General features: G+C 34.4%; 1 protein-coding gene across 5 annotated transcripts; it reads right to left on the bottom strand.

The window, feature by feature from the left end:
- Positions 1-1032: 1032 nt before the first annotated feature.
- Ttk (tramtrack) lies at positions 1033-22816 on the bottom strand. 5 transcript variants are annotated; one of them, XM_015979720.2, is made up of 5 exons: positions 22657-22816; positions 20642-21044; positions 18507-18966; positions 6935-7488; positions 1033-2229 (listed from the first exon to the last, which is right to left on the bottom strand). In XM_015979720.2, the coding sequence occupies exons 2-5, from the start codon at positions 20975-20977 to the stop codon at positions 2074-2076; spliced, it is 1506 nt and encodes a 501-aa protein (XP_015835206.1). In that variant the 5' UTR covers positions 20978-21044; positions 22657-22816; the 3' UTR covers positions 1033-2073.
- Between the last annotated feature and the right edge of the window lie 1081 nt (positions 22817-23897).

Below are 23897 nucleotides of genomic sequence, written 5' to 3'. Positions count from 1 at the left end.
GATTGAAAAAATCTACGAATTCAACAAGATAGGTATAACTGGGCACATTTTTTTAAATCATAAACTAATAATGCAATAGAAATGATCGTTAAATACATACTTTATATTTTTTGATGGCATTTACTTATAAAAATTACGATACGAGCCCCAGGTGAGTGTTGTAAGAGGTCATTAAATGCAAACTGCATACACTATTTTTTCTATGAACCAATCCGTCATAATAAAAAAATTGATTTAATTATGTCAGATGAATATCTTTTTAAATGTCAGACTAGTTAGTAGTTAGACAGTTAGTTAAAGTTAGTATTTTAATGAAAAATCCGCGATATGTGAAATAAATCATTGTTTCGAATGTAATTCTAAAACAAACGATGTTTAAATGTTGTTTTGTGAAAAAATACGAGTGCAACAACACAAGCTTAAATTTCGAGAGCAGTCGCTATGCAACGAGCGTATGCGAGTTGCATACCTAGATACCCGAGAACTTAGCGTTTTCGCAAAAGTGTTATCGAATTTTTTTTTTGTTAAAACAATTTAATTTAAAACGCGTTAGTATAAGAAGAGTGTTTTTAATTAGTGAAAACATTAATTTAAAACACGTTGGTATAGAAAGCGTGTTTTAAAATAGTCAAAACACGTTGCTATTGGAAACGTGTTTTAAAATAGTGTTTATAATCTTGGATTCAGATATTAAAAGAAAGACTGAAAATGTTACCAACAAAAAAATATTAAAGATTCAAGCAAAGGTCGTAGTTTTGAGGCTAGAGACAATTTTTTTTCGTATTTTTGCACAAAACATTATTTAAGCATCGCATCGTTGTTGTCAAATAACACTAGAAATAATAATTTGTATTAATATTTTTTAATAATCTATTTTTAATTAATTAAAGAGTGCAAGAAATACGGTAAAATACTTTTAGCAGACTCACCTTGTAGACTACCGACTTGTCAACTTTACAGACGACTTGCATTAGTTTTGTGTTATTTTTGATCATTTAAATAAAATTTCATTCAAGGTAAAAAAACAACGTGAACTTTTAAAATTTTATTGGATCAAAATCGAAGTCAACACATAATTTTACATGACACTATTGTACATAATAAAATTTTGTCAAGTACACAGTGAACTGGGACACAAAACCGACCCTGAAAAAAACCGTAACGCCACTACAACTACGAGTAAAATATAGTATTTCATCACTTTCATCAGACTTTAAAGACAGGAAACTTTACATGAGAGGAAGAATTATTGTTTTTTATACTCTACATGATATTAAAAATATGATTTTTACAATATCTTATATCTCGAAAGGGGTATCGAAAAAGTAATCTTCGGGAAAGGTACGTCATATTTGGCACAAAGTTTCAACAAAACGAAGACTTTGTCGGAATGGGGAACTTTCAATATGACCCGAGTTTGCGAGATAATAAATAAAACATACGCCCGCTCCGACAAAAATAGAACGAAAAAATTTAATAACAACACTTGGAATGATCATTTCTGGAAAAATTCATGTGCAAAATGGAAATGTTGAAAAATTGCTTGTAAACAACTGCTCGATCGTAAAAATGACCAGTTTTATTAAGAGAGAAAAAAGTTAATTGGTTTCGGGGACGCAAAATATCAAGCGAAATGCTGAATTCATTCGTTCCACTGATAGAACAGTCAGTGACTATTCCTCCGCCATTATTTTGCAAACAATTTTAGTTTTTTTACCCGAAATCTGCAATAATTCAAATTAATCCTCCACCATTTCTGGTTCTTTGTATCTCGCTCGGTCAAAGGATTCCTCTTTCGTCGTTAAATTTATATCGCTTGCGAGGAAAATGGCATTCTCAAGTTCCCCATTCCTTTGAAAATCCGAGTTAAAGAATTGAGCAAAGAATTCCTAACAAAAAGTGCGAATAACAAAGTTGCACTGTAACAGAATTTGGCATCGGAAAATCACGTTTTCAGTTGAGCTTTCATAACTATGTACATACAAAACAATTGGACAGAGAGGAAATCACTCTTTCATTGCAAGATTATTGCGGGGCGGTGCCTTGGTGTTGCGATTTCGGCGGCTTCGAGCCCTAATTGCAGGAGTTCATGACGGTGGACCTCCGGCTGTAGCCCCGCCGGCTCACGGCAGCCCCCTGGGCCTCGCACTCGCGCCGGACTCGGTCGATTATATCCGCCACCAGCTTCTCCTCCTTGACTCGCTGCTCCTCCCAGTCGGCCGACTTGCCCTACCAAACCAAAAATCACAAAAATTGTACTTATTTATTAGTTTATCACACAAAGCGATAAAAAGGTTGTTTTCTACGAGAGAAAAGATTCAGATCAAAAGTGGACTTGTTCCTCGAGTAAAATACAACATTTTTTCTATAGCTGAATTTTTATGTAATTTATATTAATTGTTAACCCTGCATATTAATATGTTTGAATTTTTAATTTTAACTCAATAAAATAAATTAAAATATTTTATCTACCCTTGCGGATAAATGGCTATTTTGCTACTCAAATAAGTTGATAGAAAAATAGTTAACAGTAGAACTATAGAACGCAAACTTCAAAGCAATATTTTTAGAAACGCACCCACCACAAGCTATCAAAAACCGCAGCGGTTTTATAAAAATAAAAATCACGGAAACTTATACCAAAATTTAAAACCTTGAATAAAATTGAGTAAATACTTTTACTTCAAATTTTGCAAATAAATGCTCTAAATTGTATGAGTACAAATGTAAGTATAAGCAACGTCGAGGTTTTACTCGAAACAAAATAAATAAAAAAAAGAAATGTTTTTTACTGATTAGCATCAACAATTTTGAAGTATGAGCATCACTTTTTAAACGATGGTGGCTGTTGTACAACAAAGGCTAAGAAAAACTTATAAACAACCACGCGGACCCTTAGGATTAGAGAAAGATTTTAAGACTTTACATCGGTTTAAACGAAAAAATCTTCATGCTTTGGCCAGGTATTTTTTTGCCTGAGAACAACGAAACGCAGGAAGATACCCTAATCTAATAGAAATTTATTAAATAATTATTTGTTGCTTTGTTTCCTAATAATCTTGAAAGTATTCGATGGATGAACATTTTGCCAAAGATGATGAGGAAAATAATAACAAAAAATAATATTTAAGAACAACGTACTTAACAGAACAGTTACTAGAAATCCCGATTTTCTAGTTTTAAAACAAATAGCGAATAATGTACCACCTTCGACATATTTTGCATTAGCACCAAACTTTTTATTTACTCCTGTAATCAGCTGTGATGTAGAAAGATCTTTTTCGAAATTCAAAGATATTTTAACCGCAAAACGGAATCAGTTTTCGAGAATTTAGAAAGAATCACAGTTATTCAAACGTATTTCTCAGAGAAAATGATTAAAATATTTTTATTTAGTTTTTAATTTTAATTTCCACTGAATTAAAACGCAACATTTTCAAAATGTAATAGTGACTTACGCTCCCCTGTATTAAACATCTTTATTGGTGTCCATGTAAGATTGAGGAAATGATGAAGTTATTTTTTAACGATTATGACAAATTAGGTGCCTTGTCAGGGTTTGAACTAACCAAGCAGAAGCTGATATTAGCGACTATTTTAAAATTGTTTCAGAAAATAATCTCAACAAATATACCGCAGTCTTAATAAATTAGCGACTATTTTATTGACACAATTTTTCTTGGGTACTCCGTAATTATAATAAAACAATAATATTTATGTTTTAATTAGATTTTTGTAAGCGACCGGTAACATTAATTGTATAAACCCCAAGTAAACTACGCCAATGCACGCGCTGTAACGGACCATTTCATCGATAAATATGAACATCGCGAGAGCGCTACGACGAGTCAACTGATCGATTGTGGCCTCATGGCCACACTCATCCCATAAAATTTCCTCACACTGATCATAACACAACAGTGCAGCTTAGGATAGTCTGCAGTAAAATATTGTTGTATTATTTTAATCAATCTTCACTATTTCAGTTAGAAGAGAGTAAATTTTGATAATATTTTTTTTTGAAACATTTTACATGTTCTTGAGTAGCAACAATTGTAATCGAAAGAAATAACATTAAATAAAATTATAACATTGAAAACTTCAATACAATGATTTATTTTGAGAGCAGATTTTCCAAAAAATAAAGCATTTACTCCGAAGTAAAAGCAAGAGCAAATGCTCTTACTTTTTACTTCAAGTATTTGCTTTTACTTTTTACTTCTAGTAATTGCTTTTACTTTTTCTTCGAGTATTTGCTTTTACTTTATATATACTCATGCTTTAACTTTATTCATTCGGCCACTTGTGTTTTGACATAATAGACGTATTCATTTTTGGCAAGAAGTCAAAAAGTAATTCACAATAAACGCAATATGTATTTTGTTGATCAAAATGGTAAAAACATGTGCCACCAAGTCTAAATAAAAACATTGAAAAAATTTTTGGACTTACTGGAACCAAAGAAGTCGTAATATAAATCCGACAGCTCTGCAATTTTACGACAGTTTTAAATCACTTTAAGTTCGCAGATTATTTTTTTATCAATAGGGACAAACTATAAAGGAACCAAAATCCCGAATTTATTTAAAATTAGAAATTATATTGACATCATGAACAAGAACAATTTACTATTCTATTGAAAATATTCGTTTAAAGCATAGTTTGAAGCGTGTCCAATCTATAAGTATATTTCAAAATTAAATTTTGGGGGAAAGATCAAAGTCAAATTATATTCCCAGCGTTCGAGCTTGAGAAAAATTTACATAACAGATTACTGGTTACATGTCTGGGTGAATTCAAAAAAACGCTAAAATAATTAGAATGTGCAAGTTATGTATCCCAAATTTCCAGTAGACAAAAATGTACAATTTACGATTTATCAAAAATATCAACAAAATATCAACATTTAGTAGCATAAAACCATCCAGGAAAAATGTCACCTGACCGTAAAATTTCAAAAACATGACTCGATTTATATTTAATTGTATTTTGCGACAAAGGAGCTTTTGAGAGGATAATCATTTAATTGAAGTAATTCATTGGATTTTAAAATTAACATACTATGCCTTTTTATTTATTTTTTTTTGTCATCAACATGTATTTCATTTTCCTGTTCGTAATTAAAATTTTTGAAATTGTAGATTGCAAACTATATGATTGGTACTAAGTTCCTATAAAAAAATTCATTTCTAGTGATACTGTGCATAAAAACTGAAAATAAAATCTAAAGATTTGTGCACAGTGTCCCCTCCGTTAAAATGAAATGAATGACTAACTTCTCCTCATAATACTAGAAATAAAATGTTGATAGCAGTTCCACTTTATTTGATGTTTCCATTTGCTTGCAGCATAATTGAAAGCATAATCGGAAAAAAATAACAATAAAATTATTAATCTTACGTATATTTAACTTTAGTCTTGACATAAACTTAGTTTTTTGTAATTTGACGCCATTTTGATGCCTTAATAGGCATCTTAAAGCACTCAACGTCTCCAGTGCGATGTCACAATAGTGAAAATTTTTAGGTTTTTTAGGTTGGCAAGTAGCAAATTCGGGACCGCATTTTTGCAAATTTCACAAATTTCAAGAGGCGTTCATGAAAGATTACCTCCGCTGTCATTCAAACTCTTGTTTTTTAACAAAATTTAAATAAAACAAAATATTTAAATCAAAATTTTTCACTTTAAAAATTGGGACATCGCACTAACCGTAACAAAAATAACAATTTTTGTTTAAAAACGGCAAAAGGGGGCAAAAAAAGTAGAAAAAAAATCGTTTCATAAGACCTTAAAGCACTTTAAGACTATATATATATATATATATATATATATATATATATATATATATATATATATTCGTATGACAGAAAAAAAAAGGACAATAGTACATTGTATGTAGAAGAAATCACAAAACTTTTTACACTGAAAAAATCATGAAATGCTGCGGTAAATCTACAAAACTACAATAAAGATTAACAACTGCTGATACATTTAAACGTAAATTATGCCAAAAGGTAGGTTTTTCAATGTCTTTGTAATAATTTTCCAATAAAGAAAGTGAACCAAACAGTCATTCGTTATTCGTGTTTTCCTCGTCATCTCTCATTTGTCAACATAAGTTTCTTGCATCAAAGATGCAATAATCATTCCGCATAGGCAATGTAATAATTGTGAAGCCCCAAAATTCGTACAACGCTCAAAATATCCGAATAAACATTTTCCCGCCATTTATGGTTACTGTTTTCGACCTAGGTCAGTGGCGCCCCCAACGGTAATTTTACTTCCGAATAGTAGATAACCAAGTTTTAGCTTGTGGCGACAGTTGATGGATTTCATTGAAGCCTCCTTGAAAACTTGTAATTTGGCATTCTTCAAAAAAAAAAAAGTGAGCTTTGATTGACGGATGTCGGTAACCAAATCTCTCTGATTTTGGTCCGTTATGGGTGGTTTTTCGCCACCCAGAAATTACCGACACTTGGACGACCGATCCAGATCTACAAGATCCTCTCGGTCATCGTCTGGTTTTCTTGGTTTGCGAAGTTCTTCCGAAATTTTGGAACTTCCTCAAAATTTGACAGTCTGTCAATTGAATATAGAAGGGATTTCAAAGGATAAGTGTGATTTCTTGTCGAAAATGGCTCTAAGGGAACTTTAAGACTGGTCTTATAAAAATTGTTTTTTAATATACCTACTATTTAAAAAATAATTTAACGACAAAATTTATACAAAAAAGCGATGGCAATATATCGAAAAAAAAAAACTAATAAATAATTGTGGTCTTTTAGTTTAATAAATAAATTACTTTTTAAATTAAAATAAATAAAAAAAGCAAAAATCCAATGTAAGTTTGCGTTCTGTGTATAGGTTTTTTCATTCATAGGTCATTTTTTTCCAAAAAGTGGACAAAATCAAGCAATAAATTGACCGTAGCTACCTCTTTTTTCTTGGTTTTGGGCGGCTCCGACGTCTCCACCACCTCCTCCTTGATGCTGATATTGAGCTCCTCGTGCTGCTCCATGTTCTCCGAGTGTCTCGCCGATATGTGCCCCATGTAGCCCTTCCGACTCTTGAAAAACACGTTGCAATGCGTGCATTTGAACAAGGGCGCCGGATTCACCAAGTTATTCACATGCAACTTATACTTATGTCTGTACCAATGCGTTCGCGAGGCGAGAACTTCACCACAGAGTTTACAAACAACACTTCCATCGTGTCGCGTCAAATACTCCAAAAGTTCGTTCTTCTTCTTCTCGTAGTTGTCGGCCATGAGGGCACACTCATCGTCCGTCAAAAAGTGCACCCCAGCGTTGGGTTCCATCCCCTTCTCGAGCTGCTCCTCCTGCTCGACGGACTCGCTAAGCATATTACGCGCGGCCTCCGTCGATATTATCACCGTTTCCTGCTTCACGGAGGGGACGATCTCCACGGTTATGGACGAGGGTAGGTTAGTGTGGTTTTGGTTATTTTCGGGGTAGTCGTAGTATTCCTCTGGAAGAAATGTTAGAGTGTTAGTGGGGCAGGGAAGCTCTAATTGCAAAAGAACACTTCCATGGGAAAATTAGTAAATGTAAAAAATCTCAAATTGTCTCGGATTTTTATAAATTTAAAACAACGTTAAATAAATCCATAGAATAAATAATAATAAAAGGTTTTGCATAGCTTTCATTTATGCGCATTTTGATGTTTTAAAAGCAACCAACTATAAAAAATAATTACAAGAAAAAGAAAAAAATTGTTCTCGGAATTATTATTGAAAAGAAAATATTGCCTAACCGACCCTGGAAAAAGTAAAAATAATAAATACAGCCATCAATGAGAGATTTTGATTTGCCTTCAAATAAATGATTAAGGACCAATGACTACAATTTAATTATTGGCATTGGGCAGGCTTTACGTTTTTATTGGTGAAACAGGTCAAACGAACTCAAGCAATGAAAAACCTCCAATGAGACACAAAAAACGAAAGTTGTTGGATTAGCTCCACCCATCACTTGATAAAATTTCTCGACCAATACTAAAAACGGTACCTACAATAAACAAAATGGTCGATTTCTTAAAAGAATGATTAGAGCCAGGGTACAAAGTATGAGTAAAATGGTTTTTGTTCTTTTACCTGACAAAGCTCAAAGTAATGACAAATTTTAAAAATTAAAAAATTAAATGTGACCTATTGCTATTATGCAAACACAATAAATAAACTTTTTTGAGAACTAGCGCCAAGTTTTTTTCTAGTAAATAACATTTAATCATCGTTTGTTGTAAGTTTGGCTGAAAAGTTTACTTACGCATCTTGTAATTTCTGTAACTGTATATATAGTTGCCTAATCACAAAATATACTAATGAAAATCTAAAGCCCAGTATTAGGTAATAAACGGTTAACGGAAATATTAATTAGTCTAGAGATTAAGACACAATAAATGATGAGATGACAAACGTTTCGACTGCTGTTTTGAAAAGCATGTTACATTTTCCACGGAAATATTATCTACACAGAAAATGATAACATCGCATTTTTTTAGAGTCAAATTAAATAGGTCACACATTAAAGCATTCTGTTTCCGTGTGATTCTGTGATAAATTGACCTCTACTAACAAATTTAATCCCAAAAAACTTATTAAAAGAGAAAGTAACAGTTGTTTTTAAGTTTTTATAGTTTTGAAATGGATATTATACCAATGTTTTTTATCTTGACTTAGGAAAAAATTCAGTTAAAAGATCCTTTCTTAAAAAATAAAATACCAGTTTTCTGATTTCTTAAGAATTTAAAAAATCTAGGTGCATAATAGGTATGGCTGGGAATTTTTACCAACGTATCGATAAAAATATTAATTTAATAATGAAAATTTATTTATCTATTATATTATGTCTTTATAAATATCGATATTCAGAATACCGATTGTTATCAATATTACAACAAATTTCGATAATATCGTTTTAGTTCAGTTAAAACCTAAATATAAATTAATTGAGCAAATTTTTGTAAGAGACGACCAAACACTCCGATTATTGTTTTTAAATTAAAATCGTTTCTTTTAATAGAAAAATTGTGTTGGAATAGTCATGTCATCTAAAACTAAAACGGAAAAAAGTTGATAATATTTAAAAAAAAAAGCTTTTACTTTTTAAAACTACAAATGCTGAATAGAGAACTAAAAAATGTAATGAAAACCAAAAACATTTGAGAATTGGGAACCCAAAAAATTGAGGATAACATAGTTTAAAAACAAACGGAAGATTAAAAATTTGACGAGTTTGAGAATTTTTTGAAAAAACATTAGGTACATAACTATAGGTAAGTACAAAACTTTTTGATCTCTATATAATTTAGACATATATTTAACAAAAAAAAACAAGTATTTTACCATTTCAACTTTTTTAAATTTACAGTAACATTTATTAGGTACTATCAGTTATCTATAAATACCCATATTTTTATCGATATATGGTTAATTAATTAACGATACTTTAATATAATGTATCGATATTGTGCTTTTAATGTATCGATTATCGTTATTTAAATCTTAATATCGCCCACCCCTAATAAGAGGTATCTGTTTCAAAACTATAAAAAGAACAGTTACTTTTTACAATTGGTTTTGTCTTTTAATTAGTGGTGTTTTTTTGGCACTAAATTGTCACCACTTTGTTTTGTAATACTAGTAAATAAATATTTATTACTATTTGCCCTTTTTTTGGAGTGAAATGGAGCACAAATTGAGTTTCTGTATAGGAATTCTGTGTAAACAGAATCCCAACAAGAAATTTTTAGTCAAGAAAACCCGGCAGTTCATAGAGAAAATTATTTTTTAAAATTGACATTTGTTGCTAAAGGTTTGAAACAAACCATAATTAGTTTAACGTTTTATTAAAATGAATAGTACATTAAAAACCAATTATTACACTAAGATCAGCGTCGCGACGAGTTGGTGAACAATAGGTGCTTGAACGCTTAATTTCGCAATTTTATGCCATTTCTAAAACAAAAATTTAAAACGTAGTTTTGCATCAATCCTCTGCACATTGGGGAAAAAATGGAAATTATTCTGTGGTTGTTTGGCAGATCATCATGGCAGAGTCGGGACGGGAGAAACAGCGGGTAATGTTTAGAGGTAGATTTATTAATAATGAAAGTACAATAAACAAACAATTATTCTTATGATAGATTTTGTGAAGTAAAATTACACAAATAGTATAATACATTTTGCACCAAAGTGACAGTTAAAAAATAATCTATAACAAAAATAACACAAATAAAGAAATCAAAATATGATACAAAGGCTAAAAGCATTTAATACAAAGATCAAAAACAATGATAAATCGCTCAAGAAGGGAAAAACAATTGTATTGACGACGAAACGCGGTGTGCATTATATAAATTTTTTTAAAAATTTAATTTTTCAATAAATATTTTTCTCAATTTGATAACAAGTTGCAATAATTGCAAAAAATATACGGATATTCTGTTTCTTTTTTCACTTAATCTATTTAACATTAGTATATAAATTTTACATTAATTGCACTTAGTAATTATTATTCTTACTAACAAAGACCGTGACTGTTTTTTAATTATTTCAACAGTAACAATCTTACATGGAAGAACAGTGACGAAACTGGCCTCGGCCTAACAAACGTAAAAACAAAAAATAAACAAACAAAAAACACTATCACATTGTGATTATACAAGCTATTGCGTTAGGTTTTTTTAAGATATCTGATATCTTATTTTGATTGAATTGCCATTAGCTCTATTAAACAATTGACAAAACGTTAATAAATTTGTTTCAGGTGTTTTTGTTAGTCCTATACTAAAAAAGGGAAAGAATTAAGCTTAGAAAAGAAATAAATAAGATTCTCGAAAAATGGCAAATACAGAATTAAAAAAATATTGTTTTTCAATGTCCCAACACCTAAATTAAATACTTGATAGTTTACTTACTTGATACATTTGTGCGCTGACGGCATTATATAAAATATAATTATTGTCTACTCTGTGCAGTCGATAGTTTAAATTATTATGTATAAACATTATTCTACATTCTTATCATGTAAAAAGGTTATAATAGACGAAAATTTGTTATGAACAAAATATTTTGTGTAAATCAACTATTCTAAAATATTTGCAAGACCCCTAATCTATCCAAACCAAAAAAACTAAGATAAACTTTAGAAACAAACAAAAAACTAGTACGATGTTAATATTGAATTAAAAAATAATTGTGGATTATAAACTGCTTAGCAGTAATTGGTAAATTATTTCTAATAATTACAGGGCCTTTACAAGGCCATTTTTAACCGTATCGGGTTAATCACAAGAATAACTAACTAGTACTATTTGGGAAAGCGCAGCGCGAAAACTTACAACAGAATCATACCGAGCCTTGGACCAACTCCGATCAGAGTGGCTCACGACTACAAGTGATTTGAGATTAAAATATATAGACTAAAGTTTTTACAAAACTTTTTCTATTAAGAATTTAAACTTTATCTGCCTGCAGTTTTTGTTTATCTTGCGCATACTTACCGTTATCAAATAGGCATTTTTTTTCATTACATTCTGTCGCGTCCTAGATTGAACGTTCAAATTACGCGGGTTTCAGTTGCATAGCAGCAGCCAATAACAGTGTTTGTTTTGCACCGTTGCTATGCAATCTCAATTACGATTTAAGTTGGCATTGCCAACTTAATTTTCAAATTTGGGATTTTTTCAAGTTATGATGATCACTGATCAAGGGCCACTCTGATCGGGCATTCAGGTGAAGCCGGGGTATCTTCTGTGCATTTTCGTCGTCGGCGTTTCGTTCTTATATAAATTGTACTTTGAATTTAGCGAAAAAAATTCTCAAAAACCTAGCACCAAGTACGAAATCAATTCATATTTTTTTAATTGCGTTCCAGCGCAACCGGATCGTGTCCTTTAGAAGGTCACCAACGCGTTCACGGTATCGGAAAAAACCCCATCGGAGGGAACACGACGTCTTTGGGCATAAAACAATCGTGTACAGTCTTCATGTGATTTTTCATTTTGTCGGGTCTAGAGAACTCCTTCTGGCACACGGGGCACGGAAACACTTTGCGCTGGTGTCCTTCGTGGTAGAGGAACGCGTGCCGCTGGAAGCTGTACTTGTTTTTGAACGTCTTCTGGACGTCCACTTTGGCGCACTCCGTGCACTGATACACGCCCTCGTTGATGGAGGCGTAGCGGAAGAGATTGAGCCCCCGGACGGACATCTCCGTCAGCTGCTCGGCGGGGTCCTGGCTCTGGGAGGTGGCGCGGCGGCGCGCCCGACGTTTCACCGGCTGGCGTCCCGACGTCGGCGCCGACATGGGGGCCCCGCTCGACGCTGGGGCGTTGTTGTTCAGGCTGTCGCTGGCGCTCAAGCGGGGCTCCGGCGTCGCGCCCTCGCCCGGCTCCTGCTTGGGGCTCAGCAGCTTGCCGGCCTGCGGCGAATCTACAACAAGCAATCCTCAATCACGGAAATTTAACAGATAAAGAAAATGTAAAAAAGACAATAAAACCATAAAACCAACTCAATTTCACATAAATTCATACAAGCAACTTAAGTGATAGTTTTAATGATCGCATCCTTTTGAAAAGTCAATCTTAACAGTGACAATTTTAATACATGATATTGGCTGTTTCGATTTTTAATGAAGTAAAACTTAATAAATTTACTTTTTACTTTTAATAGTAAATACAGTGTCCAAACGAATTGAAAAAGTCCATTACTGACCTTTAGATAACTGAAACATCAATATTTTTTCACAAAAGCCGTAGATACCAACTCTCTGCATACAGGAGGTTTCCGAAATAAGCTACAATATAAACTACAGGTTGTTATAACTTAGGAGTCAAAACGAGATACAAAACCGCAGAATTTTCTGAACCCAAAAAAATAGTAAGGCAGAGTAAACATGAGCGAGCTTCGAGCGTTATACCGTTTTGAAGCCACATCGTTTTAAATTAATTTAAGTCCAACCAATTCACTAATTACTTGGAAAAAATGCAGAAATATTAAGCTTTGATTCTTAACAGGTCGAGAAAAACTGACCACTTATATTTTCATAAGAAACATGAGGAAAAAACTTATTTAAAATTTAAATTTTGTGCTTCGCCCAATATTATTCAAAATGCTGCAAATATGGTTAAAGATACAAGAAAAATCGTAGGAAAAAAATTGTAGAGAATTAAATTTCCTGTAAAAAAGTCCGCGAAACCATATCTCTATCATCAACGGTTTAGGCCTCAAAGACGTTCCGAGACACTGAAGCAACGGTTTCGTTTCATTTTACGAGTGGAAAGTTAATTCATACCTAAACTGTAGAAGATAGAAATATGATCTCGCAGACTTTTTTGTAGGAAATTTAATTCTCCACAACTTTCTTCTTAACATTTTTCTTGCATCTATAACCGTATTCGCAGCGTTTAAAAAATATGGGACAGAGTGCAAATTCGTAAAAGTTTGAAATCTTTTTAAATATAGTTTACGATAAAAATTTTGCGTTTTACTAATGAGAAATTAATGATTTATCTGAATGTATTTTTTTGTTTGCTATGTATTAACCGATATACCACCATTTTTTTTAATTACTCGGAAAACTTAGACGGTAATGGAACAACTGCGCTCCCTAGCGACATTAACGGAACTATCGAGGACGGGAACGATTTACTTATACGTCGTTTCATATCCTAACCTTTAGATATCCGTAATATAAAATTAGGTTTTTTTTAAGAAACACCATAAATCTTTCTGCATTTTTAGACGTAGCTTTTAATATTGATGATTTTGACTAAACCTTTATTGTTCGATTCTATCTAGTTTTTGAAATAATTTAATTCTTCTGACCAAAACACTTTTAAAAAAATATATTACACAAGAACAATAAAAGTGTTAAAAAAAGATGACAAGTGGGACTTTCATCACTTTAAAGGAGAAAGGTCAAACTTAAATCTGTACCAATTATTAAGTCCATTGCATTTAGGAACATGAAAAAATTAAATATTGAATAATTTGAAAAAGTTAAATGGAACACCCTTTTTTGTTTTTGCTTCTCAAAAATTATTAAACTGCCTATCTAAAAACAGCTCTCAATGCCTAAAGTTAATAACCTAAAAATATGCCCTTTGAATTTAAAGTGGTAAACGTCCTACTTTTCTAGGATTCTTAGTTTTTACGTAAAACATTTAAAAAAAGAGCGTTTTCGAAAAAAAACAAATAATGTCGAAAACCAAACAAAACCAAGCAACAATTTAGCTTAAAAACATCAGTGTTAAAAAGTACATCCAAAAATGCAATGAAATATAGTATTCGATAAAAAAACATAAGTTTGTATAATTATAATTTTAATTTTAGGTGAGTCATGTTAGGATCTGAGGCTTATGTGAAAAAAAAACATTTAAAGATCAATAACAGACTTTTTCAAAATCGCTGGAACACCCGATGTATTTGGGTTCGCTGCTTGTATAAATTCACCGAAATTAACAAAAAAAAGTAGACAAAAAATCGAATAAAATGTTTATTGAAAAGAAACCAACTGAACTAAATGGGTATCTACATTTACTCATACAAAAAGGTAACTAAACGATAAAAGTGCAAAATAAATTATCTACACTAGAAATAAAGTAAAAAAAACAAAATTTTGCTATGAAAAACATCCATAAAAAACAAATATTGCAACTTTACCTTTGATTCCGTCAGTACTTTGCGTTTTAAAAAAATGCATTAAACAATTAAGGCAAGACTAATTTAGGATTCTCTTAGGAAATTTATTGCCAACTTAACATAGTCTAACAATATCTAAACTAAATAGATTTATAACATTGGTATAATCATTTTTATGGAGGGTAAAATTGGCGAAATCTAAGTAACGATTTGAGATCAAATTCGATGTCCACCCAAGTTTCACGTAAAAATTTTGCGTCGCAATCAGTCGTTTCGAATTGTACCCCCATAAACCCAATTAATCACACATATATATCATTATAAAAATATTTGGACTCTCTAGAAACGCTAGTATAAAAATAACGAAACTTATTGCCGATCGACTTGTAATAAGGCACTTGCGAAGGCACTAGCTCATATTCTGCTTGTGTATGATTTTCAGGTGCGCCAACATGTTATCTTTGCGCGTAAAATCCTTGCAACACACCGGACACGAGAACATCTTCACGTCTAGTTTATGCGACGTCATGTAATGTCGGCAAAAATTGCTAATGTGCGTGTAAACCCGGCCACAAACTGTGCATCGGTACAAATTATCCTTCTCTCGAACGCAAAAGTCCCTTGCTGATTTGTCCGGGTCGCTGATTTTTTTCGAATAATTGACGTATTTGAGGGTTTTGAAGTCGTAGGAGGGGTCGTCCAGGACTATATCATAGCTGGCAAAGTCCTCCACGTCCATAAGACTCAAACTTTTGCGTTTCTTCTTGTCGGAGAAGCCGTCGAGGACCATCTTTGGATCTAGTTTAATATCGAGAGTCTCATAGTTCGAGTCCAAATCGTCTAACTCTATGTCGGATGTGGAGGTGTCCTGATATGGCAAATTGTACTCTTCGTGCAGCGACGAGTTAAAGTCTATACAGTGGATATTGTTGGGGGAGGAACGGTCTTTGTCGCCTGCAAACAGATATGGAGTTAGGCCAGAACCAAGAAACATTCAAGGGAAAAGCTATAGGAAATAAGCCGCGTCATGAATTCTGTGTGATGTTACAAATGTGGCGGAAACTGGCTCATTCCTTAACTCTTCCCTTATCAGTTAAAAATCATTAAACTCACCTCCATTGATGCACAATTCACTTACAGCACTATAGCTTTTCCCTTCACACTTAACAAGTTTACTGTTTCACTTAAAAACGCGGAAAATACACAATTTTACTGTCAATAAAACACAAACACCGGGATTCACCGGAAGCCGACATCGTTTGACAGCAGCCGCATTTGGCCAAATTTAATAAAACTGTAATTGACGCCTGTTTATTACTGAAAGTTTTAGTGTGTCATTTGCATTTGTAAATAATTAATGAAATGGGGGCCAATAACCCCAGACTAGGCCTTGGCGATAGATACATTAAAATTTAATTGAGTTTCTAACATAATAAACCTGCGACGGCCCTGTTTGTAATTAGTTACAGTGTTGCCAATCGATGACGCGCAAAAACAATTAACAATGAAATATTTAATAAACGTGCCGAACTTTTTGCAACCTGTATTACCGACATATCTTTTTTTCTAGCAACACAAATAACGCACAAGCGCTTTTTTATCTTAACAAACTTAATAAAGGATGTTTTTCTTGAAACATCAGTGTTCACCACGTGGCACGTAAGTAACATCTTTAATTCATAATTCGTTGATTTAACCCAGTACAGTATTACCTGATTACACAAAAAATTGCAATATTTTCCACAATAATTGCGTCTTCAAATACAGTTTTATTTAAAATCACGTAAAATTTGTATTGTAAACCTAAATTTATACAGGGTTGCTCAACTTAAATCTGAGATAATGTAATAAATTAGTAACTAGTGGCGCCGTTTAATTCATTTTATTCACTTTTACAGATTACTGAAATTTAGTGTACACAAGGCTATTCTTTTGGAACCTACATTAGAAACTTTTTAACTTCTAATGATAGAGGGAGAAACTTGTGGAGTGAAACCGTGGTCCTTACACAAACACCATTTTCAAAGTTCGCGCTCTAACTTTCTTCTCTAATGTGCTTTAAACCAGTGGTGTAGTCAACAAATTTTCATTTTGGGGGCCCTTACACCATTGACAAAATATACTACATTGAAAACACTAACCGTTAATATTAACACTATTACGTCCCATTACTTAAAACTACCATAAAAAACTGTTTAAAGCAAAAAAACAAAATAATGTGACGACATATCCATGATACACCTATAGTATCAGTTGATTTGTAGAAGCCGCTTTACCAGTGGCTGACACGGAATTTTGGACGCTTCTGTCATTTCGTTGTCAAAAGGTATGGAGTATTCCATAAGTTTATGTCAACGAAATGTCATAAGTGTCCAAAATTCAGTGCCCGCCACCGTACACTTAAGCAGGAAATTTAGACAATAGACAATAAAAGATGTTTGTAGATTAACAAGAACCTAACACTGGCGGAATAGGGTGCCTTCTCTCCACAAGTTTCTCCCTCCACGCTTCTAATATAGCTAGAGCTTTAAACTTTTGTATACGATCCAAATCTACCATTCTAAGTTTACCTAAATTATTTTAAAAATGGTTCAGCTTCCGAAACTACGAAAAATGACGCCAACTTTGAAATTTTCAATAGTAACTACATATTTTTATTGCACTTTTAAATTCGTCTTCTCAAACTATAAAAACTCCAACGTCCAACGAATTTTTTGCATTTGATAACCGAGAATTCAAAAAGCCTTTTAAAATTTTCAAAATTGTTAATAGTCAAAATTCAAGACTAGTATGATTTTTTCAAACTGGTTATCAAAAAATGGCTATAACTCAGTTTTTCCAAAAAAATAACCCTTTTTATTAACGGCAATTGAAAGAACATCGACATTTATGATGATTTTTCTCAACATGTTCAATATCTACCTACAGTTTTTGAAATAACCACAAAAAACGAATTCTACTTTGTAATTTTCATCGTTAATCAAGTAACATTTAAACTTAGTAACTTTAATATTTTATATAGTTTTCATCTGGTTCATTATCGAATAAGCAGTAAAACAATATTTAATTATAGTTGAACTTAATAAATTATGTAAAGTAATTTTGTCAGTCTGTCATTAAATCTTGAGCTTTTTGAATGAAAATGGTGGACAAATCAAACATTTCTTTTAATTAATAACATAACTATTGTATTTTTCAGAAGTTTGCTCTATTAAAAATGAAAATAATGAGCTAAAATTCCATTTTTGCGACTATTTCAAAAACTGTAAAAAGTCTCCCTAAAAATCGATGTTCTTTTGATTGCCGTTAAAAAAACAGAGTCATTTCATTTGAAAAAAAATGTGTTGTGAATAATTATTTTTAATCATGATCTTCATTCAAGTCACAGCTAATAAACATTTTTATAAAAAATTGACATACACTGATTACTATGATAAGACTAACAACTAGGGTACATTTTACTCAGTTTCAAAAGGCGAATGTATAAATACGAAAGTTTACTCTTTTTACATAATTAGAATGGTCGATATGGATCGTACACAAAATTTCAATCTCTAGCTATATTAGCAGTTAACAAGATTCTAATGCAGACCCTAAAAGAATCTGGCTGTATTTATTTATAAGATCTGTTACGTCCACTAAACTGTCAAAAATCGCACTAACTCGAAAAATCTTGTCCGAGTTTTGAATCAAAGTTAAAAAGATACTCGCACTATGTTTCAATGATGGATTTAATTGCGCCCAAACGGCCACATAAATTAGTTTTGACAGGTATGTTCATTGTTTCTTCACATCTCAAAAATCAGCCGTACCACTACGAATTAAAAGCCGGTAATTCACTTACCGGAAGACTGAAAATCGTCGGCGTTTTTCGTGTCGTTAAACGTGTTCTGTTCCTTGGAGGTGCCGGCGACCGGTTCGTTTTCTTCCTTAGCTTTGGTATTGTTATCGTCCAGATCGTTTTCCTTCGCGTCCGACTTGCCCGTGCTGCAGTCGGAGTTGTTTCCCGTGAATCCGTCCATTCCCATTTTGACTTCGAGCATTTCGGGGCTGCCCTGCACCAGGGCATCGCCCCTGTCGAAGTCCTCGCCTGGGGTGCCGTTCGAACTCCCCGAGAGTTTCCGAGGCCGTCCGCGCTTCCTCTTCGGCTGGAGAAGAGCATTGCCGAGCATGTTGAGCGGGTTGCCGAACCTCTTGTTCTGTTGCAGTCTTTGCAGATGTGGCATGTTGGCGTTCATTTGGTTTTGTTGCGTCAAAGACGACGTTATTGTATCACATTTCTCTTCGTTCACCTCTGTCAGACCCTAAAACGCCAAAATGCAACCCTTCAAACACCCTTCCTTTCAAAGAAATCGCTTTTTGACCAAATTTATTTACGACGCCGTTATCAAAGTTTGTTTATTTCTAGCAATCAAAACACTTGCGAACTGATCGATTTTCTCCAATTCGGGGAAATTTTAATTAGTTCAATTATTAATTTTTTGGTTAATTGAAATGATAGCAAAGCTTGGCAAAGCCACCCGATTCGAATCCTGTTCACTGATAAAAATAGCACTTATCTGTATTCATGTTTTTTGTCGAAATTTTTGATAAGAAGATTGGAAAATGAGTCGTACAAACAAAAATACACAAAAAACAAAAACACAAGATTATTCAACGTCTCTTCAAAATTAGCAAATAATTGCAAACCTCTTCCGAGGTTTATAACGACTCAAACTTTGACCATGAAAAAATAAGTGCTTTAGTCGAATGTTTTATGTCAAGGTCAGTGATCATTTATCAAAATGTAATATTCATTTTTACAATAAAAATAAAAAACACCTTTATTTATAATCGTGGTAATCTTCCCCCAAAAAATATATTCAAATCTCCAATTTTAAATTATAAAATATTCGAATTTTGTCCTTTAAAAGCAACGAATTTTAAAATTGGGAAGCAAAACAATCGTTTGTCACAATCTCCAAATTTTGAATTATTCATCAAACAGTGGAAAAAATCAAAAACTTCAACCACCCAAGCATAAAGTGTGCTCCTGCGTGCGGAAAATATTTACTTTCCTCCCTAGATAGTTTTTCAGCCGTTACCAATGACAAAGTTACGGTCGCTTTTTATTAGATAGACAAAAAACTGATAATTTAAACTGTTTACCTGACAATAAAATAATACACAGGGTGTATCAGAAATAACTTTGTTAATTTTACCACGGTTTTTTCTTGTTTGTTTTAAAAATATTGAGTAAATTTTTTATTGAAAATTTACGAATAGAAAATAATCTTTTATTTGTTGAGCTGTTACCTTTTAAAATTAGCGCACGTATTTCTGATACACACAGTATTAAAATACAAGATGTATAAATTTTGAATAAAAAATAAGAGGACACCGACTGAATATAAAATATAGAACTAAGCATTTTTAGCGTAAAAATTTAGTTTTTGAAACAATTTATTGATGATAAGGAACGATAAAGGAACTGTTTTTTTTAAGGTTTTTTATTTTATCGAATAGAAACTGTATTCACATTTTTAAACATTTTTAAATAAACAATAATAGTAGATAGTATTAATAAGCAATCATAAAAATTAGGTGCAAATAAACAATGTTTCAAGTGAAAAAATTCTAGTTTACATCGTTCACGAGCTTGGGTAAAAAATAGCGTGGGTGGCACAACTAAAGTCTTCCTGCTTCCCATGAAACTATTAAACTTTTTGCATTTTTGCACAAATTTAGATTTGGTCGCACGCCAAAAGATGTAATATTTCAAAACGTCTGGAATAAACAGGCAAAGATCGATCGTGATTTCCCCGTTTAATTGTACTTTTTTCTTAAAAAAAATCCACATATGATGATTCATTTGGGGTGACTCACGTAACCGCCACTTCCATATTAGTTTTAAACAAAATCGTCAAGTGGGTAGAAATAAATAAACATTTCGCAATGCGCTGATTAAACCCTCACAGTTTTGCTCAATGTAGTTTTTACCTTTATCCGCAGACTTTCAGCGACCCGCAGGAAGGCTGTGAGTCTGTCCTGGTCGACGCTGACCTCCCCTCTGTACATGAAGTCCAGTAAGGAGCGCATATCGCTGTATGGGACGTCCTTAAGGATAACGATGGGGTGTTTGTCGGGATGGTTGACGAACAGCGCCTGGAAGTAGGGACTGCACGCCGAAAGGACCATTTTGTGGGCACGCAACAATTGTCCTTCCACGGCCAACGTGACATCGACGAAACTTTCGTCGTGTAGGAGTTGGTCGAATACTGACAACAAATTCGACTGATGGTTGTTCCATCTCAGACAGAAACGTTGGGAAGACATGCTTTGTGGATTGATACTGTGGATAATTCAGACTTGTTGATATGGGGCGCAATTGTTGGTGTTAACACTGCAAACAATTCGCGTTATTAGAAAGATGCGAAAAATTAATGGTATTTCCGCAAAGGTCGCAAAGGGGCAAAGCCACTCAACAGTGGTGACCTTAACGACGGTTTTGTTAAAAATCCACCATTCCAGTGTTATAAATCTGAGCCGAAACCATTATACAAAGCAGCAGAACGAGTTTATTTTTATGTATATTGTTTGCCGGCAGATTATGTAAGACACAGATGGACACTGGGAACGCTTTATACGCTCAAATTTTAATTGATTCGATACTTCCGAAATAAGCGAGGGACTACCGCAATGTCACTCTAATTGGCTCGAGGGGATCATTAGCTCATCCTTTTTCTAAGTTTTAGGCAATTAACATAAATAAAAAAGCTTCGTCCTTTCAGAAATTAATAAATTTAATTCACCATTAAGTGTAAACAAGGAACTGGTCAAAGAATTCATGTCTAGAATCCATTATTACGAACTTTAATTAACGATGACGGGTTGTGGCCAGAAAAAATCGTCTTAAATGTCAATTGAATTTTTCCAATTGCCGAAATTTTGTAATTAAATTAAATTCAATTAAATTTCATGACGCAAGTGACAGTTGCCATGGTTGCGACGAATTGTGGCTAACTTTACCCCTAACACTAATACCAATTAATTCAAGTTTTATTGGTTCTTTAAAGTTTAAAAAACATCGAATGGTAGAAAAGTGATAAATCGGGTAAATTCCCCGTATTGTTCGAATAAAACGTGTTTTTGCGGTGACCACTTTGTTGTTGCTAGGGTAACAGCAAATAGTGTCCAACTTCCCCATTAACACGGGCACCAACCCAAGAAAGCGCGTTTTCCGGTCGTGTGAAATTAGTGAGTGATGAAATTTTTTGAGACGTTCCAGTGCTGCTTCAAACAACGCCACGACACTTTATTAACATAAACAATTTTAGTACGCCCCTTGAAGGTCAAATATTACAGCGCGAAACCGCCACGCAAAATTCCTCGCACGTGACCTGTCAAAATCGCAGCATTTTCCCCCGCGTCTCTCCGAAAAATCAATAATCACGCTGCGAATTTCCCCGGTTCGAATAGTAATACTTGATGAATAAATTTTTTTGTGGCTTCGAAGGTCGCTTATTTTGGGCTGGGCCATCGGGGGTCCAAACCGAGCGGGGCGCCAAAGAGTCCGGCCTCGCGTCGCCTTCGCACAGGTGTTTGTATCGGTCTTGAACTATTATTACATCATTTACATCACCCAGGCCGCCGTAAAATCGTGGAAAAGAGCAAAATTCCACGTGTCGCCAACCCCCCAGAATGGCACAGCCCTCCGCCATATTTGACGTTTGATTTGACGTTTCGCTGCACCCCGCCTACTGCGACGCCGGGAACGGGGCCTGGGGGCGCGTCCCCTCGCACAGTTCCGAGGCGTCGCCCCTCGCGCAGCGTCAAGATTACCTTGTCGTGCGTCACCACAAAATCAAGGGTTGATCCCCGGGATAGCGAACACCACAACACTCAAGACGCCATGTCAGCAAATGTCCGTCGTTCGGCGGCACTCGGGGTAGTTCGGGGTTCGCAAAAGCGCGAAAAATTCAAACGCGCTGCCGTTTAAAGGGGCTCCTACTTACGCAACAGCGTGTCCTTGACTTCACTCGCACTGAGACACCACCATGCCAGACGCGAGGGTGCAATGTGCGCCCCCTTCGACTAACTAAATTGAACTCGAGCCCCGCGCAGCTCCGGCTCAGAATACCACCACCACGCGGCTGCGCTGACCTTGGGAATTGTGGATGGCCAAGCGACCATTGCACTACTCGGCTCCGCCTCGCTCCGAAGTCCCGAAGACGCGGCTGGGCGACTGCAGGCGAGCTCTTACATTGAGGGCTCGTGCAGCGGCCCAGCGACGTTGTGCTGGGCGTGTGGGGGCAACAAGGGGGCACTACGCGAGGGGGCCGCTGCACGAAACGGGGATACACGTGCAAGTCGTGGGGTGGTTGACCCCCCTCGAAAAGAGGACGGCTTTTCGACTCGGAGTAACACTTTTTAAAAGAATGCGCCCGTATGATACATAACGGGGGGTGGCGGGAACGAGCAACAGGTGGCTTTTCCAACAGGAATCCTGTTGATTTTTGCCATTCTTTTACACCCGTGGGGCCTTGGCCACAAGCCTCGTTCTTTGGCAATATCAAAGGCTTCGTTCCCCAACAGAAGCCACTTCTCGGTGTCAACAGATAACAGACTTCTCTGATAAATAAAGTGGTATCAGGAAAAAATATTCAGGATTTCATATTACGCCGTGAATCACTCACTGGGTGTACTTTCTACACATTTGCTGATTAGATTTTTACTTATAAGGAAAGTATGGGAGCGATGAGTTGCTAATTGACCGATAATTTGGTTACCATTGTGCACCTTTATGGGAAAATAGAGGTCAACAAAAGGATGATCAATTATCCGGGCAAAAACCACCGCTTCAACCCAAAATCTTGTACCACTTGTCTTATCAATTTATCAGTAAATCTTCTTATCAGGGGTAAAAGTAGTATTTGCTATGATTTTGGCCGCAAGCAAACAACGAAGCTGATTTCAAAATCGTTTATTTATTTAATGAAACCATTCAAAACCCTTAAAATTTTGAAAAAAAAATTGTGCAGAGCACTGACACATTTTTTGTTAAACTGCCCTACCCCTTATTTTTATTGTTTCCGAAAAATTCCTCTAATCGCGACTATTACGAGCGAGTGGAAAGTCGTCGCCCACTCTCTCCTCATATTAAATTTCCCTTTATTTATCGTTAGCGTCGCTTTCCACCCCTTGTATCGCTTTCGTCCACATTCCATTTCCGGCCATTCAAAACGCATTACATTAA

This window comes from Tribolium castaneum, chromosome 5 (genome assembly GCF_031307605.1).
Source record: "Tribolium castaneum strain GA2 chromosome 5, icTriCast1.1, whole genome shotgun sequence".
Lineage (NCBI taxonomy): Eukaryota > Metazoa > Arthropoda > Insecta > Coleoptera > Tenebrionidae > Tribolium > Tribolium castaneum.
Note: the sequence above shows the minus strand (reverse complement) of the source record. Positions and strands in the feature narration are given on the sequence as shown.

What these genes read in the sequence shown, in the direction of transcription:
- Ttk (XM_015979720.2), bottom strand. Translation starts at nt 20,977, where the DNA reads ATGTCTTCCCAACGTTTCTGTCTGAGATGGAACAACCATCAGTCGAAT. An exon ending in CTGAAAGTCTGCGGATAAAG is followed by an intron (nt 18,967 to 20,641) that starts GTAAAAACTACA and finishes TTGGCGTTTTAG; the next exon opens with GGTCTGACAGAGGTGAACGA. An exon ending in CCAAAACCAAGAAAAAAGAG is followed by an intron (nt 2,230 to 6,934) that starts GTAGCTACGGTC and finishes TTGGTTTGGTAG; the next exon opens with GGCAAGTCGGCCGACTGGGA.